This window comes from Pan paniscus, chromosome 10 (assembly GCF_029289425.2).
Source record: "Pan paniscus chromosome 10, NHGRI_mPanPan1-v2.0_pri, whole genome shotgun sequence".
Lineage (NCBI taxonomy): Eukaryota > Metazoa > Chordata > Mammalia > Primates > Hominidae > Pan > Pan paniscus.
Window position 1 is genome coordinate 114,766,506 of NC_073259.2, and position 17,743 is coordinate 114,784,248.

At 42.1% G+C, this 17,743-nt stretch overlaps 1 protein-coding gene across 7 annotated transcripts in view; it reads left to right on the forward strand.

Annotated features, from left to right (window-relative positions):
• Nucleotides 1-17,743, forward strand: part of RFX4 (regulatory factor X4) — a 178,014-nt gene that overhangs the window by 125,719 nt on the left and 34,552 nt on the right. For all 7 annotated transcript variants that reach the window (XM_034934393.3, XM_034934392.3, XM_008957974.5 and 4 more), the window contains 4 exons: nt 1,021-1,079; nt 4,964-5,108; nt 9,494-9,588; nt 10,293-10,410. In XM_034934393.3, the coding sequence (XP_034790284.1) occupies nt 1,021-1,079; nt 4,964-5,108; nt 9,494-9,588; nt 10,293-10,410 (417 nt within the window). The remainder of the gene's footprint in view (nt 1-1,020; nt 1,080-4,963; nt 5,109-9,493; nt 9,589-10,292; nt 10,411-17,743) is intronic.

Consider the following 17,743-nt stretch of genomic DNA (forward strand, 5'->3'; position numbering starts at 1 on the left):
GATTGATCAGCCTGGAAAATTAGAAGTCCATCTGCCCCCTCCCACCCCCATTCCTCCACTCCACACCTTATTTTTCAAATCAAGCCAGCTCTGAGTACAAATTAGAATAATTCTAGGGAAATTTCTGACTATTACTTGTCCAGTTCAGAAATTACCAAGAAGAATGCCCCCGCACCCATTTTAATTATGCCGACAAAACAAACCTGTTCAAAGTCGGCGGCAAGGAGGTTTGTTGGACCTTCCACCTGTGTGTGTCTGGAGGAAGCTGTTCTTCCCAGGGAGCCCAGCCTGGGAGTGTATTTTGAGAATGTGCAAGGGGTGGAAACAAGTCCCACTGCAACCACTCTGTAAGAATGAAGAGCTAGGGCAGGCACATGTCTTGTCTGCATTGAAATCCACAGATATAAGATCACCCTACTTCAAATTATCAGCCTATTATGTCAGTGTAGGAAACAAGACCTTTTCCTAGCTGCAGTCATCATCAAAACATGCAAACAGGTCATGGAGATCACTTGATAAAAAGGACAGATTATGAATGCAAAGCCAGGGTTCCATCCCAGAAGCACCTCCTAGCCCCACACACCGCTGAGGCTCAATCAAGGTTTACTATTAGACATACTACTTTTTAAAGGGACTTCTTCAAAGCTTCCACTTGATTCCTGCAATTATTTACGGGGAGAAGTGATTGAGCTTGCAATTAGCGAAATGAAAGACAAGTAAATAATTGCTTTTACTCACGGTTGATTGACGCCACCATTTCTCACACCTGCGAGTGTATCGTGTGCATGACTTTGAAATATGTACCCCAAATGTCACCATTAGGAAATAGTTGTTGAAGCCCACATGGGAGAACAAAGAATCAAGTGCAGGGTTTTGCCAGTGGGTACATAAAATGGGATTGGGCAGTGAGATAAATGTAGGCAAAATAAGCAGGCTACTTTTTGAAATGTGCCCCTGGAAAATCCAAGTTAGAATCATAAAGCATGCAAATATTTCAAACTAATTCTTTTCTCCTTGCAGTGTCGAGAAGGTTCTCCCAAATTCTGAGACGGCAAACATCACTAAATCATCTCTGCCAGGTAGCTGTCCTCCATTATGTGTTTTAATCACTGCTGAGTCATTGCAAATGAGGGGGCAAATCCACAAAAACAACCTCCTGCAGGATCTTTCAGGTTAACAGGGCACTCTCTCTATTATTTTTTAATTTCTACAGATAAGGAATGAAAACATTAGCCAATAACTAGTTTCAACTAATATACAAAATAATTTCTGGTATCAGTTGCCCCTTAACCTTTCAGATATGTTCTAAGTCCACAGTTCTGTGTTTCTCTTAATTATCCAGCCCAAAATGTATGTAGTGGTTGAATCAAATGATTCAAACAGATTAAGAGGATGATTTGTTTGTTGTATCATCTGAGTTCAAAGCCACATAATATATTCAATATTTGCCTAATTTTGTTTAGTTTTTTTCCAGATCTGCATTATTTTTAGCACAAAAGTGACATATGCTTGCTTTCAAAAACATTTAAAAATATAAGTCTAGTAAGTAAAAGTGGAAGATCCCACTCCATGCCCCTATCAACTCTGTAGTTATAGCTTGATGGCATATAACTACATTTCTATTAATTTTGCACTTTAATGAAGGGACTCTAAGTCTGTTAAGGCAACCGATTAACATTACATTAAAATATTAATGACCTTAAAGCAGAGGTGGCAAACCGGTGGCCACAGGCCAAATCTGGCCCTCAGATGTGTGGGGTTATTGTTGTTTGGTTTGAATATGTTCAAAACAATTTTTTTCACATGGTCACTAACAGTTGGAACTGGGAGATGACAGCTAAACACCCACATTTTTCTGTAGAAAACCTTCAAGGGCTGACAACTTGCTCCCAGAGTCCCGTTTCCCCAGGGCAGCTGTCAGCTGCTGGGCCAAGCTTCTCCACAACAGCCACCGTCCTCATTCCACCAACTCTCTCACACTTGGCCCACCTCACTCCTGAATGTCACCTGCCTGCCCTCTTCCTGTGTTTCTGTTTGCAGCCTCTCCTTTAAGGTGCTGTTGGTTCTGGGTGGGTTCAAGGTCAAGGTGGTAGGGAGGGGTTTCTAGTTAGAGTGGCCTGAAGGAGGGTCCCAGACCAGGAACCAGAAAGTATAACACAACACCCACATATACCTCACTGCTCCTGTCCTGCCCCTGGCATGGACAACACAGGGGATGATTTGGAGACCAGAGGGAAACTCATCCAGATTCATGCAGGCTGCTACAGAGGCTACACCTGGGCATTGTTCTGGTGACGGTGCAGAGCCTGACAGATTAATGGGATTCAGGAAAGAAAGTGAATATTGGCCTAACAAAGAAACACTGCCTTATTTCTGAGGATGCATGCCAGCATCTGGTTCTTTTTTCCAGCTTGGAAGAGTGGCTCTTGGGTCATATCAGGGAACTAGACATGGTTTTGGTGCCTCCCTCTGGGGATCAGACAATTTAGAGAGGACTTTGTCCCTTTAATGCACATGTAGATAAAAGCGTCCACACCCATGCCTATAGCCACGTGTTGCACAAGCGTAGGGGCGCACACACACGTTCCCTCTCCACCTTCCGCACAAAAACAGTATGTAATTTAATCAGCAAATGCCCCATTTCCATCTCTACCGGAAAGCTTTCAGACACATTCCCAGATCAGACAGAGGACTAGGGTTAAGGCTGGGAATGAAACACCAGCTAGTATCCCAGTGAGCTTTCCCAAACACACATACACAGCAAGTCAGACTAAACAACGTCCAACTGAAGACTCACCTCAAATACTTAGACCTAAGATTCACGTCCAGGCTCTTTCAGATACACCAGGTAAGTAAGCACTTGGCATTCCTATCTCAGCCATTCACTTCACAGAATCTTTTGGGTGCCTACTGTGTGCCCAATACTGTGCTTAGTGGTACTTGCCCTCAGCAGGAAAAAAAATTAAAAGTGTTAAATGTTATGAAAGAAACAGAATGGAAATAGAAAATCACAAGGCATTCAGGTCCTATGTAGATAAAGTGGTCAGAGATGGCCTTTCCATGGGTGTGACATTTAAGCTGGAGCGTACATCATAGTGGGGCTGCTGGGGCAAGGAGGGAGAAGAATGTTCCGGCCAGCAAGAACACCATGTGCAAAGGCCTTGAGGTATCAACACAATCACTGAAAGAGAAGCGATCGGATAACAGTAGCCACTTTTATTGAGTTCCCTGCACTATGCACTCTGTTTTTCAAACACTATCTCAAGGAATCCTCAACAGCAGCCCTTCTTTAAGAGGTAAGCACTAAGGCCCTAAACACGATGGTAAGAGACACTATTAAAAAGCATGTTCTAGGCAGGGTGCGGTGGCTCAGGCCAGCAACCCCAGCACTTTGGGAGGCCTAGGTGGGCAGATCACTTGAGATCAGGAGTTCAAGACCAGCCTGGCCAATATGTCGAAACCCTGTCTCTACTAAAAATACAAAAAAATTAGCTGGGTGTGGCAGCATGCACCTATAGTCCCAGCTACTAGGGAGGCTGAGGCAGGAGAATCACTTGAACCCGGGAGGCAGAGGTTACAGTAAGCCAAGATCGCCACTGCATTCTAGCCTGGGCAACAAGAGTGAAACTCCATCTCAAAAAAAAAAAAAAAAAAAGCATGTTCTAAACACTTGCTTACAGAATTCACTCTTTGGTAAACAGTTCATTTCATTGTAATAAAGTAGCTCACAATGCATCTCTGAAGGAACATGCTCAGGAAAGAAAAAAAAAAAGGTAGGTACTATCATATCTCCATTTTATAGATTAGGAGGCTGAGGTTAATATACTTGCCTGCCCCAAATCAGCTGGTCACCAACGAGGCCAGGATTTGAACTAGGTTATGTTTGAATCCAGGACACCTGACCTTTCCATTCAGTTGTTTTCATTATCATTAGAGATTCACCTAACTCATATATTCTACACCTTTGTGACCTTTAAAGAGTTCTACAATTATTTAACTAAGATTTTACTTGTAATTGGATGGTCTGGGTACAACAAGGGGTTGTCAGTATTTACCTTTGCCTAGAAATTTACATGCATTAGGAGACTTGACAATGTCTTCGTGTATTTTAATTTTTTTATTTTATTAAAAGACATTTTGAAAACATGCAAATAAAGGAAATGATCCTAGATACATATTTTTCTTAGCTTTTCTCAGTATTGTTTCAACTTGATGATATTGTTCCAAGTATTGTTCCAACTTGCAAATTTAAGTTCACTAATAAGGGTTCCATGAAAAAGCCACAGCTTTAAAGAAAAAAAAATACATATATATAATTATTCACACACTATACACATCCCTCCATCCACTAACAAACTACTGAGATGTATGGTATAGTTTCCCTTTTCCTCCAACCTAATTATTCATGTATGTTTTAATCATTATAGCAACATTTTAAAAAAGCAAAAACAGAAAACTAGAGCATAAACTGCTTCAGAATGTATTTATATGAAAAATACACACTTTGAAATTTCTGGGATTAAGTTAGGCCCAGGGGTAGCAAGAACACTTCTAAATCCCAGCCTGCAGCTTCTCAGGTACTAGAGACACAAGGATAATTCAGCACAGAGCTCCCATCCCACAGACTTACATCAGAAAGCTGACAGATCTCTGGGCTTCATCCCATTGTTCCATGGGGTCAAGACCAAAGGGACTGGAAACAGCAGGGTTTGGTCTGGCCTAGCCCACCCTCGTAGTTTCTTGTAGAGAAAAAGAGATGTGTGGAAAGAACCATAGGAGAAAACAGTGTCTGCGTCTTCTGAGTTACAGAGTCTTCTGGTGCTTTCCTGAAATTGAATTTCCGGGAATTTCAGGGTAGTTTGCAAAATACCATAAGCAGATGCATTAACAAGGCATAAAAGGAAATACAGTGAAAGGGTTTTAACAACCCATGAGCTAACGAGTTGATTGGATTGGATTATAGGCATCTCGAACAGTGATCCACAGTGCAGACATCACGTTCCAAATGCTGGAAGACTGGAGGAACGTGGACCTGAACAGCATCACCAAGCAAACCCTTTACACCATGGAAGACTCTCGCGATGAGCACCGGAAACTCATCACCCAATGTAAGCTGTCCCACCAGGGATTGTTGTCCTGTTTTTATTTTTAAAAGAAAGAAAAAGTGTCTTAGTAAATACCGAAGTGGCATCCCCACCCTGTTCTTCCCAGCATCTCTTCCTCCTTATTGTTCCTTTTAAATGAGTCAGTCCAGAAGGAAAGGCTGATTGACTTAAGAGGACATGTGTCAACACTGCTGGGTAAAGAGTGTTCTGGTGCAATTGGGCAGCATACAATGTCATGCAAAGGGCCCCACATGTGACCTGAATGCCAGCCCCGGTTCCATGGAGGTGGCATTAAATATAAGAACAAAAGCTTATTGCCTCTCTCAGTGTATGTCAGCCTGGGGTCAGCTGGATATGCTGCCTATTTTTCATTTGAGGGTCACGAGTCAGCCCACCTATTGGTAGGTGAACCTTTCAATCACGTTAAATGTCTGAGAAGCAGGTGGATGGTATTTTACTTCTGCGAATATATGTTCATGTCCCGGTGAACAAGGACTTCCAACATGCAGACTGCAGGTATACTGCTCCAAATATCAACCCCATGTAGGCAGGATGTTTGCTCTTGGTACTAAAGCAATATGAGAAGGCCAGAGAACAACATCATTGTTAGCACATCCCTGCTATTCCTCAGATGCCCATCCCAGCTGACTGCCCAGGGCATCCCCCCAGCCCAATAACCCTGGATCCATAGGCGTCTACAGGCTACCTCCATAATTAGAGAACATCAGGTCAGGAAAGGTGTTGAGAGCATGCATTCCCATGTTCTCAATGGGGTGAGGCCCAGGATCCCAATAGTGACACTGCTTGGGGAGCTGCAGAGAGGCTGTCTCACCAAGAAGAGGGGTCTTTCTGAAAGCCCCAAGGCCCTTCAGATTTCTTAGTATATGCCTTCTGCACTGCTGTCTTGAGGGAATTCTATTTAGCTACCCAGTCTAAACTTGAGGTGCCTTTAAACAAAGTTCCCTAAGAGGGTCCTATTAGAGATCTCTTTCCCATTAAGCCCTTTTCAAAAGCAAATGTAACAGCCGAAATGTTTGAACATGTGGACCTTCCCCAGGGCTTCTTTCCTGGCTTAGCCCAAACCTCACTCAGGCTGTTACTTCTTCCTTCACAGCTGCCCCAAGCCCACTTTTCCCCTGGTAAGAATTTTAGAGATCATCACTAAAATAATAATTCAGCTTATTGACTGCCTATTCTAAGCCAGCTCCTGTGTCAAATCCAATACTTGCATGGTCCCATTTAATCTCCACATCAACCCCATGAGGAAGACACTCTTATCACCCCCACTTTACAGATGAGAAAACTCAGGCTTAGAGAGTTGGTGAACCTAACTCAAGGTCATGCAGCCACTAAGCAATAGAGCTGAACCCAAGTCTGGTCTCACGTCTAGTCCCAGCTTCATCACCAGGCCTTAGTGCTGCTCATATTGTATTCATGTGCACAGGAGACAAAAAAAAAAAAAAAGGAAATATGGGTGAGTTTTAGAGGTTCCAGGATCTTTCCAAGTGCTTACAATCATCCTTCCTCTTCTGCTTTTTCCTGTCCCCTGATGGAAAGTCAACAGAAAGCATGGCCCTGCACACCCTAATAGCACTGGGGGTACCTTTGATCACTGTGCCCCTAGGAACTCCCAATGGGCCAGGCACAGAGCAGGTGTCCAGCAAGATTCATGGAATACCAAAGAGATGAGTGGAAACCCAGAGTGAACCTAGTTCTTAGCTCTGCAAATCTTCCTAGCAGTGTTAGACTCAGTTCTCTTCCCGCCTCAGCTCCTTTCATGAGGGACGAAAATGTGAACCAGACTCATAGGGAAAAATACAATCAGCATTGCTTGCTTAAAGGACCAGGCTCTGAGCCTTTGCTGGAGCACCATGGAGGTCACTGCTGCCTCTCTCAAGAAAGAACCTTCTATGGCTTTCTCTTCAAGTTCCTTTAGGTCCAGGGCAGAATGGTGCCCTTTAAAGCTGTGATTGCATTCTTCTTCTGGGGAAGTAAATGCTGTGGTTCAGTTCAACCCAGCTAGTCCTTACTGAATGCCTGTCCTAAGTCAGGTACTGTATTAGATGCTGGCCAAAGGGCAGTGAATAAAATGGACACATCCCTTCCCAACATGGAGCTTACAGTTAATGGTAAATAAGACCTCAAACATGTATTTACAGATGTGTTGCATCTTACCAAAGAGAACAATGTCATGTAATACAGTGCTGTGAAGGGGGAATTGAGGGAGGGTACCAAGCCTCAAGGCAGTCCAGCACATGTGCGTCAACCCTGTACCTCCTAACCAGACAGCTGGGAAGTCCCTGACACACAGGGAGTTGGACCAAAGGTCAGCTTGAGCAGGGCTGGGACAACTGTGTGCAGCACTCTTCTTTCCTCACAGCCAGCTGACAAATCTGCAAACTCTTGCTTAGGGGGTTACCATCACCTCTGTGATATAGATCTCAGCTGGCAATGTTCAGCTTACCTTAGATTTAAAAAGTGCACATTAGTACTTCAGCAAGCTGATTAGAATGAGTTATAATTGTAACTGCCCAAGGTCTGCTGGGCATCCCAGCCCCATGTCCAAGTTCTGTTGGCTGGGATCCCTGGGGCTGGGATGCCCAACAGACCTTGGTTCAAACCTTGCTCTTACACAGCTCTTACACAGCATGGGGCTGGATGCCCAAAAGACCTTGATTCAAACCTTGGCTCCAGTACACTGTGACCTTGGTTTCCATTTCTGTAAAATGGGACTAAGGTGAAGGGATTAAATGAGACTATCTGTGCCACATGCTTGGTACACAGTCTAGTGTTAGCATAGTGAAGTGGTTAGGAGGCAAGCACTTGAGTCAGGATGTGTTTGAATCTTGTCTCTGCAATTCACTAGCTGTGAAAGAACAACCTTTGGAAAGTTACTCATCTTTGTTTGTCTCTTTCTTCACTTGTAAAATGGAGGATAATAATCGTACCAACCTCCATGGGTTGTTCATCCATTCAGTCAACAAACATTTGAGCATTCTAGTGTTATGACCCTCTGGTCTCAGAATCTTACTTCTTGTAGCAAGCGTCAACTAAGTAAAATAGAGCAAAGTGTCCAGTCCTTTAAAATGAGAGAACAAAAACTGCTCAAATGAAAATGAAAGAAACGTATGGATCTTGAATTGTGGTTTGATTTATTGATCTCTGCATACAGAAACACAAAAATGTGATGAAAAGAGATGTTTCAAACTAGAGATCACCAGAGCCATGTTTCTATTTTCTAGAGCACTTCATTGATTAAAAAGCACTTCCAGCCGGGCGTGGTGGTGCACGCCTGTAATCCCAGCACTTTGGCAGGCCAAGGCGGGCGGATCACGAGGTCAGGAGATTGAGACCATCCTGGCTAACACAGTGAAACCCCGTCTGTACTAAAGATACAAAAAAAAAAAAAATTAGCCGGGTGTGGTGGCGGGCACCTGTAGTCCCAGCTACTCGGGAGGCTGAGGCAGGAGAATAGCGTGAACCTGGGAGGCGGAGCTTGCAGTGAGCCGAGATTGCGCCACTGCATTCCAGCCTGGGCAACAAGGCGAGACTCCATCTCAAAAACAAAAAACAAAAAACAAAAAAAAGCACTTCCAGATTCAGTTATCTGACTTAAAGTGAAGACAGGTTGTAAAGTGGTAGGATTATCTCTCTAATGAGGAAACTGAGGGGCAGAGAGACTGTTTCACTTACTCAACAAGTATCTATTAAGCACCTACTACATGCCACACAGAGAGGCTGCTTGCCTGGTACAGTTGTGGTCCAGAAACATTTGAATTATCACATGTGCCCTACCCTGGGCAGAGAGCAAGAGAGCAGCAATGCCTCATTCAAGCAAGAATTTGTTGGGTAACAACTATGTCACAGATAATGCACCAGCTAATGAAGATATCAGACAAAGAACTAGCAGGGAGACACACATGCCCACCCAACTATGCCACAGTGCCATTAGTCATATAATAAAGGTAGAAAACCGATAATAAAGTGCTATGTGAGTGCAGAGGAGGGGTGATCAGTTCTGCGGGCAAGGGGCATGGAAGGTTAAAGGGATTTCATACCAGGGCCATTTCAGCTGGGACATGAGGAACCAAGTAGTGGGAAAAGCCTGAAAAAAAAGACTAAGGCTATGAAAAAAGCAGGGCTTGCTGGCGGAATGGCAAGTAATATAGGATAGCCACAGTTTAACATGTTCACAGGCATGGAAGATGATCTTGGAAAGGTAAGTTGGGGCATGTTTTATACAGTCTTGAATGCTCTGCTAAGACCTTGGAGTTTTATTTATTTAAAGTTTTACTTTATTCAAAGTTTTGTTCCTCTGTTCTTTTAAGACGTAGCTCTTGTTAAATACAACTGCAGTGATGCGTGTGGGGTTCTCCTTTGTTTGACAGTATATCAGGAGTTTGACCATCTCTTGGAGGAGCAGTCTCCCATCGAGTCCTACATTGAGTGGCTGGATACCATGGTTGACCGCTGTGTTGTGAAGGTTGGTAAACCGGCACCTAGCGGGCAGCCTTGGGCCCTGCAGCCCACCACTGCCCTCTGTGAACTTGGCCAAGACAAAGCCCTATGGTGAGCTATCTGAACAGGGTTTTGAGGAGAGGCCCCAGGAGGTGGAGGGGTCAGGAGGCAGGACTCTTGAGTCTTCCATCCCTGATTCAACCAGGTCAGCATCTCTTTTATCTGCTGTATACACTGAGTCTTGGCATAAGATTTCATTTTTTAAAGTTTTTTTGCTTCTACAAACAAAACAAAAACCATTGCTCCATAGCATAGACTTTGAAGACCATAAGCCTTCCTGTCATTTTTCTGTATTTATTTATTTATTTTTGAGACAGGTTCTCACTTTGTTGCCCAGGCTGGAGTGCAGTGGTGCGATCACAGCTCACTGCAGCCTTGACCTCCCCAGGCTCATGTGATCCTCCCACCTCAGCCTCCTGAGTAGCTGGGACTACAGGGGTGTGCCACCATTCCCAGCTAATTTTTGTATTTTTTGTAGAGATGGGGTTTCTGCCACGTTGCCCAGGCTGGTCTCAAACTCCTAGGCTCATGCGATCATCCGCCCACCTTGGCCTCCCAAAGTGCTGGGATTACAGGCGTGAGCCACTTCAACCGGCCTCATTTTTCAAAGAGACAGTAATAAATGAAAGGTCAAGTCGACCACTATTAAAGCCATTTACTTTCTTGTAGGTGGCTGCCAAGAGACAAGGGTCCTTGAAGAAAGTGGCCCAGCAGTTCCTCTTGATGTGGTCCTGTTTCGGCACAAGGGTGATCCGGGACATGACCTTGCACAGCGCCCCCAGCTTCGGTAAGGCCACCCCAGCCCTCCCCATCTCCAAACACTTTTTCCTCTGGGCTCCGTGCCCAGAGGAATCTACCACAGTCTAACTTGCTGTTTCTGCAAGGTCATCACCCTGAAACACATCTGTTCTGGGGAGACATGACATTGTTAGGACTTTCAGGGAGAGAGATGGCATTACATGCTAAAGGTGGAGTATCAATCTGAAAATGAGTGGTTTTGCCCACAGATAGTACTATCTGAGCTTAAAGAAGAATAAATTGCAGTGGCTGTACTCCCCATGCCTAGATGTCCCCAGTGATTGCTGCTTCCAAAGCACAATTTCATAGAATCCCGTATTTGTGCACTTCCCAAGACTGGGCACATGAAGAAACCTCTGAGTTTGAACACTTGCAAATGGCTTGATTGACCATACTCTTGCTGTGGGCAGATGACCTTAAGTTTTCTTTAAAAATGTACTCTAGTCTAATCCCTAAAAGAGGGCATTTGCATTCACTTTCTCTTTTGTTTCACTGACCCTTTAAGTCTTCATCACCTCCAGGAGATATCCCCACCTCAAGTCTTCATCTGCTGCTTTCTAGTATAACAGGGCTTGAAATCTCTGCCCAAAGGTACTGATAACAGTCTCTGCGGGCAGCAACCTGATTACTGAATCGGGGTGAATGTTATGCTACATTGTAGGACAGTTTTCTACTTTTCACCAGAAAGAAAGCAGTATGTACTGAGTCCAGGTCATCATTGGCAAACTGAGATGGGACTTTTAGGCATTATCCAGACATTTGAAATCCCAAAACATTTTGGTTTCAATTTTCTAGGCATTTCGGCAAAGGGGCATTGGTAAATTTTCTGGGTAATTGCTTCAGTTCTCTATTTCCCTTTGCAAGTAAGGGTTGTGGTTTTGTTTCTCATTATCTCCAATTAAGCCAATCAGCTCTGGGTTTTGCTGTGGGTTTAATTTGACACTTTTCCATCTAGCTTTTTATGGTCTTGTCACCATTTTCCAGTTGTGCTATACAACGAAGTAAATATGTGGGAAAACAAAGAAGGCACTATTTTTTCTAAACAGCCCTGTCCATGAAAGACTGTGTTTACCCACTTGGAGAAGTGTTTTGTTGTGGATTTCTTTAATCTCAGCATTGGAAGGTTCTCTGAACCTGCCTGCACCATGGCTACAGATGGAAATTCTCTTTGAGCTGTATATGGAAATGCTCTGCTGACTGCTACCTGGGCAGTGCCATCAGGCATGGCATTTTGATGACTTCCAGTTCAGCACAGTTAGTGTTAGCACATGTTACCTCTAGCTCTGGAAAAATCATTCATGCAGAACTGTTTTCCCTTAAGTGAACTGTTGGAAAATATTTGAGATTTCTTCATTGCTTCCAAGTCAGAGAATCAACAATATCACACACAAACACACATATCCACATCCACACAGCGAGCATCCTCTCCATGCTTTATCCTTTACTCTTCAATTTGCTTATTCTTATACTGACCACGTATGGTAGCAGGTGCCTTTCATTAGACAGGGAAAGTAATTCCCTTGCAATATTCTTTGAAATTCATCTGTGCTTACTGAGTTAACAGTCAATGTAAAAAAGAAAGCTTGAGCAGGAGAATGATTAGGCTTTTATGAATGGGTTGAATTTATTACTAAGAAATACGGTTCCTTGAAATGTGTTTCTTTTTGAACCACACACTCTTTTGGGATAGATATACTGGAAACTCAGGCAAATGGCAAAAAAAGATGATCACAAATCACTTAGAAAAGGAGAAAAAGAGATATTAACCCAGTCTCAGTTTTACAGTATTTTTCAACCCTGAGTGGGTTGAAATAATACCTGTCTCCAAGTCCATTTAGCAAACTATCTGAAATGGCCCAGCTCATCTGACTCATTGTTGAATTTTGCAGCTTGGGGTGACAGGCAAGTTAAAAGAGTTTGCGGCAGACAAAAGCCCAGCTCCCCCTTTCTGCTTGTATATGTCAAAGACCCAGTTGGTGGTTGTGTTTGGGTCATGTGTTCCCTGTATGAAAACAGCTAATTAGGAAAAAGAGCCCTCTGTTCCTTGGTCCCCTCCCCCAGCCACAGGGGCCAGCTCTATATATCTTATAACTCCCACATGGTCCTTGTCGCTGTGAATGGGTACAGGGTTTGTGTGTCCGCGTAGCAGGCTGACCATTACAATGATCGTGTGGAATATCACAATGATCCCGTAGGGGACTCTATCACCTCTTCCCAGAACAGCCTCTTTCAAAGGTAGTTGACTCCTTTCTTCTCCTTAATTCCTTTTCACTCTCTTCTCCTTAATTCTTTTTCACTGAAAGAACCTATGCTGTGAACTAAAGTAGCCAGACTTTCTTTCTTTGCTGCAAGCAGTGTTTCTAGCAAAATTAGTTACCAAAGGTAGGCTATCAGGCAAACTTTTAGTCCTAATGAAGCAGAGCAAATCAAAGTTTTGTTTTTAAAAAACACCATCTTTTTAGTTGACTGATCTGATTTCAGTTCCTAGAGTACCTAGATCTCAAGTTGGTGCCAGCGCCTTTACCTTTTCATTCTGGGTTTTCAGCAAATGCCTGCTTATCTCACTGTTATGAACATCTGGAAGGTAATAATAGTTCCCGGAAGTACTCCAGCATATATCAGTTTAAAAAGCAGCCTGGGTGTGACAGCTGAGGGGCACAATTGCACAACACTTCCACGGTTTCACTTTTTTACACACCTGTTGTCTGACCTAGCATCAAAGCTCACTCACTTGGGCAGGGCTGGGGAGACCATGTGGGCATGTGTCAGGGAGCGGCTCCCAGAACGAGAGGCCATGACCAAGCCTTCCCAACTGCTTCTCTATGCTTAGATGGCCTGGCCCAGCTCTCTTTTAGGCAGAATCTGCTAAATTGCAGGACCTTAATGTTCGCAATGTCATTCAGGCCCCCACCAAGCACTAAGAGACAGGAATTGCTTTCCCTGTAGTCAGGAGTGGAAGTAAAAACCCAGAGAAGAGAGGACTTGCCTATGGACTCAGGGAAGTGGCAGATTGAATTCAACCCGCAATTGTTCCCATGCTAAAGCTGGAGTTTTTTTCTGCCATGCTACACTGCCACCACCTCATTTACCTTTCTTTAGGTAAAAGAAAATTAATAACAACACAGAAACATGTATTGAGGGCCGAATATACTTTAGACATTACATTTTCTCAATTACTTCTCACACAACCCTGTGAGGTCTGAATTACTGCCCTCAATATGACAGACGAGGAAGCTGAGGTAGTACTTGAAGGATTTGCTTAACATTAGAGGTAAGAATGAAGCAAAGACAAGATAATGATGACTATTATAAGAAATATTTTGGAAGCACATACTATCATTGAATTCTTGCATTAACTCTGCAATGTAGGTAATAATAGACACTTTCTAAAGAGGTGAGAAGGGAGCTTGGAGAATTTCCTTGCACAAGATCAATGCAGCAAATGTCAGAATTCTGTTTCAAAATCAAACCTGCCTGACCGCAAAGCCCATTCCTTTTTGATTATCACAATTAAGGCAAATACTCTGGGCTCAGATGCATGCCACAATAGAGCTAGAAAAATTTATTTAATCCACATTGATGGTATTAATATTTTTAAAATATCCATGGATTAAGATTTAAAAATTTAAAGCTATGAGAGAAAAGAATAATTATTAGACTGTCATGAGCAGTAAGAGATGCCAGAAGACAATGGAGTAATATCTTTTAAGTGTTGAGAACAAAGAACTGTCAACTATTATTCAAGAGTGAGGGCAAAATAAAGACATAATCAGTTATACAAAGACAGAATTTGGCACCCACAGATGTTCACTTAAAAAAACAACAACAAAAAACTATTAAAGGATGCATTTCAGCTGGGCGCGATGGCTCACACCTGTAATCCTAGCACTTTGGGAGGTGGATTCCCTGAGGTCAGGAGTTTGAGACCAGCCTGGACAACATGGTGAAACCCCGTCTCTACTAAAAATACAAAAATTAGCCGGGTGTGGTGGCGGGTGCCTATAATCTTAGCTACTCGGGAGGCTGAGGCAGGAGAATCGCTTGAACCCACGGGGGCAGAGGTTGCAGTGAGTCGAGATGGCACCACTGAACTCCAGCCTGGGTGATGGAGCGAGACTCCATCTCAAAAAAAAAAAAAAAAAAAGCCATAGCTGAGGTCTAGAATACAAGAAACAACAATGTTCTAGTTATTGTTGCCATTGCTGTGTAATAAATTACCTAGGCTTAATGGCTTTAAGACAACCATTTTGTTATGTTTATGGATTTTGCAAGTCAGGATCATGTGTCAGCTCACAGTTCCACGTGCAAGTGCCCCAAATGTGAAGTCACTTTGCTTTTATGATCCCTTCTTAGATACAGTGTAACTTCCCTCATACTCTATTGGTCAAAGGCAGTCCCAAGCCTACCATGACTCAAGGAGGCGCACAGACCCCAATTGTTAATGGACGGCACACCAAAGAATTTAGGGACCCTGTTTTAAGATGAAATAAATTTAAAAATATGTAAACATATTTAATTAACTATTGAATGTAATTTAAAAACTAAAAACTAATTTGTATATGTGTTTTAAAAAGTTAAAAATAAGTTCTAGGTAAAACTATAACATGGAGTAATGAGAAGAGAATCTTCAAGGAACAGTTAAAGCATGCTAATGTCTTTGTCTTTTTTAGGAATACTAGGTAACTTTAGGCTTTGTTGGAGAAATTTACAGTTTGGATTTAATAAATGTTTAGCATATATGTTAATAAATTAAGGTATCATTACTAAAAGAACACAATCATGATTTATGGAGGAAAATGGAAAAATATGAAAACTTAAGAGACAAAACGTTAAATGGAAAAGAAGAATTGAGAAGATAAAAGCAGCATAGAAAATGGATGGCAAATGAAAGCACAAAATAGCATGGTAGAAATAAAGACCAAATGATAATCACAATAAAGGAGAAAGTCTCTTCCTCCAAAAAAAATTAAGCATAAATGTTTTTATAGGCAAGTTTAACTAAACTTATAAAAAATGTAAAATCTTTAGTCTATGAAAATAAACATGAAAATCAATATTTCAGAGAATAAAAGAAAAGAAGAGGCCAGACGAAGTGGCTCACACCTGTAGTCCCAGCACTTTGGGAGGATGAGGCGGGCAGGCAGATCACGAGGTCAGGAGTTCGAGACCAGCCTGACCAACATGGTGAAACCCCGTCTCTACTAAAAATACAAAAATTAGCCGGGCATGTTGGCACGCACTGTAATCCCAGCTACTTGGGAGGCTGAGGCAGGAGAATTGCTTGATCCCGGGAGGCAGAGGTTGCAGTATGCTGAGATCGTGCCACTGCACTCCAGCCTGGGCAACAGAGCAAGACTCCATCTAAAAAAAAAAAAAAGAAAGAAAAAAAGGAAAAAAAAAAAGAAGAAGAAAATCTGTTTTCAGTGACTGCAAAGTTTAGGACATCCTGGCCCAGCCTAGGATGTCTGATCTCATTGTCCTCAGTGCTGCTTTGCCCACCTCATTCCCTTCAATAAAATGGTTTGACCTGCCCCCGCAAAATAAGGAAATGATCGTATTCTTTTAGTAATGATACCTTAATTTATTAACATATATGCTAAACATTTATTAAATCCAAACTATGAATTTCTCCAATGAAGTCAAAAATTACTTAGTATTCCTAAAAAAGACAAAGACCTTAGCATACTTTATTCCTTGAAGATTCTCTTCTCATTACTTCGTGTTATATTTTTACCTAGAACTTATTTTTAACTTTTTAAAACACATATACAAATTAGTTTTTAGTTTTTAAATTACATTCAAAATAAAGAAATATACAACTCATTTTACAAAGCTAACATAATCTCGATTTCAAAATCTGGCAAGAAAAGCAGAGGAAAAGAAAATTATGACTCAACCACACTTTTTTTTTGAGACAGAGTCTCACTCTGTTATCTAGGTTGGAGTGCAGTGGTGCAATGTCGGCTCACTGCAACCTCCGCCTCCCGGGTTGAAGCGATTCTCATGCCTCAGCCTCCCAAGTAGCTGGGATTACAGGTGTGTACCACCACGCCCAGCTAATTTTTGTATTTTTAGTAGAGAGGGGGTTTCACCATGTTGGCCAGGCTGGTCAGGAACTCCTGACCTCAAGTGATCCACCCACCTCAGCCTCCCAAATTGCTGGGGTTACAAGCATGAGTCACCACACCCAGCCTACACACATTTTTTCCATAGGTGAAAAAAATTCTAAATAAAACACTAGCAGCTCAAATTTAGTGGCAAAATTTTTTAAATCGATATTAGACTATGCCAAAAATCCTAGTAGGAAAAATTACCAATTAACATACTATATTAATAAAAAGAGAAGAATCATAAAATCATCATTATAGATACAGAGAAAAAAAGCATTTGATACATTTCAGCTCTCAGGTATGGTTTTTAAAAAACCTTTTAGCAAACTAGGAATAGAAGGGAATTTAATATCTTAAAGGGCATCTACAAGTCTGCAGCAAACATCACACTGAATGGCGAAATGTTAGAAAATTTCCCATTTCTATCACGAAAAGACAGGAATGCCTTCTAATATGATATCTAATAAATATGTACTGGAGGTCCTAGCCAATGCCTTAAGAAAAGAAAATGAAATAGAAGAATTAGAAAGGAAAACACAAAATTGTCTTTATTTATAGATGTCATGATTGCTGGCAAAAGAGAATCCACAAACTAATAGAACCAATAAGAATTCAGTCAAGTTACTGAATTTAGTTTTTTTTTTTTTTTTGAGACAGAGTCTTGCCCTGTTGCCCAGGCTGGAGTGCAATGGCATGACCTCAGCTCACTGCAACCTCCGCCTCCTGGGTTCAAACCATTCTCCTGCCTCAGCCTCCTGAGTAGCTGGGATTACAGGTGCGCGCCACCACACCTGGCTAATTTTTTGTATCTTTAGTAGAGACGGAGTTTCACCATGTTGGCCAGCCTTGTCTCGAACTCCTGACATCATGATCTGCCCGCCTCGGCCTCCCAAAGTGCTGGGATTACAGGCATGAGCCACCGCGCCCGGCCCTGAATTCAGTTTTTATAAAATCATTGGCATTCTTAATTTCACTAACTCGAAAATATAACTTAAAACATACACATTCACACAATTCATAATAGCAAAAGAAACTAAAATGTACCTAGAAATAATTCTAACAAAAAATTGGTGGTGATTACACTGGTGTTCATTTTAGAATTCTCTATATTTTTCTATGATGCATATTTTTCATAAGAAAAATGAAATGCTTTGATTCTACCAAATGCAATCAACTATATTACCATATAACAATAACAAAATAAAATCTCCT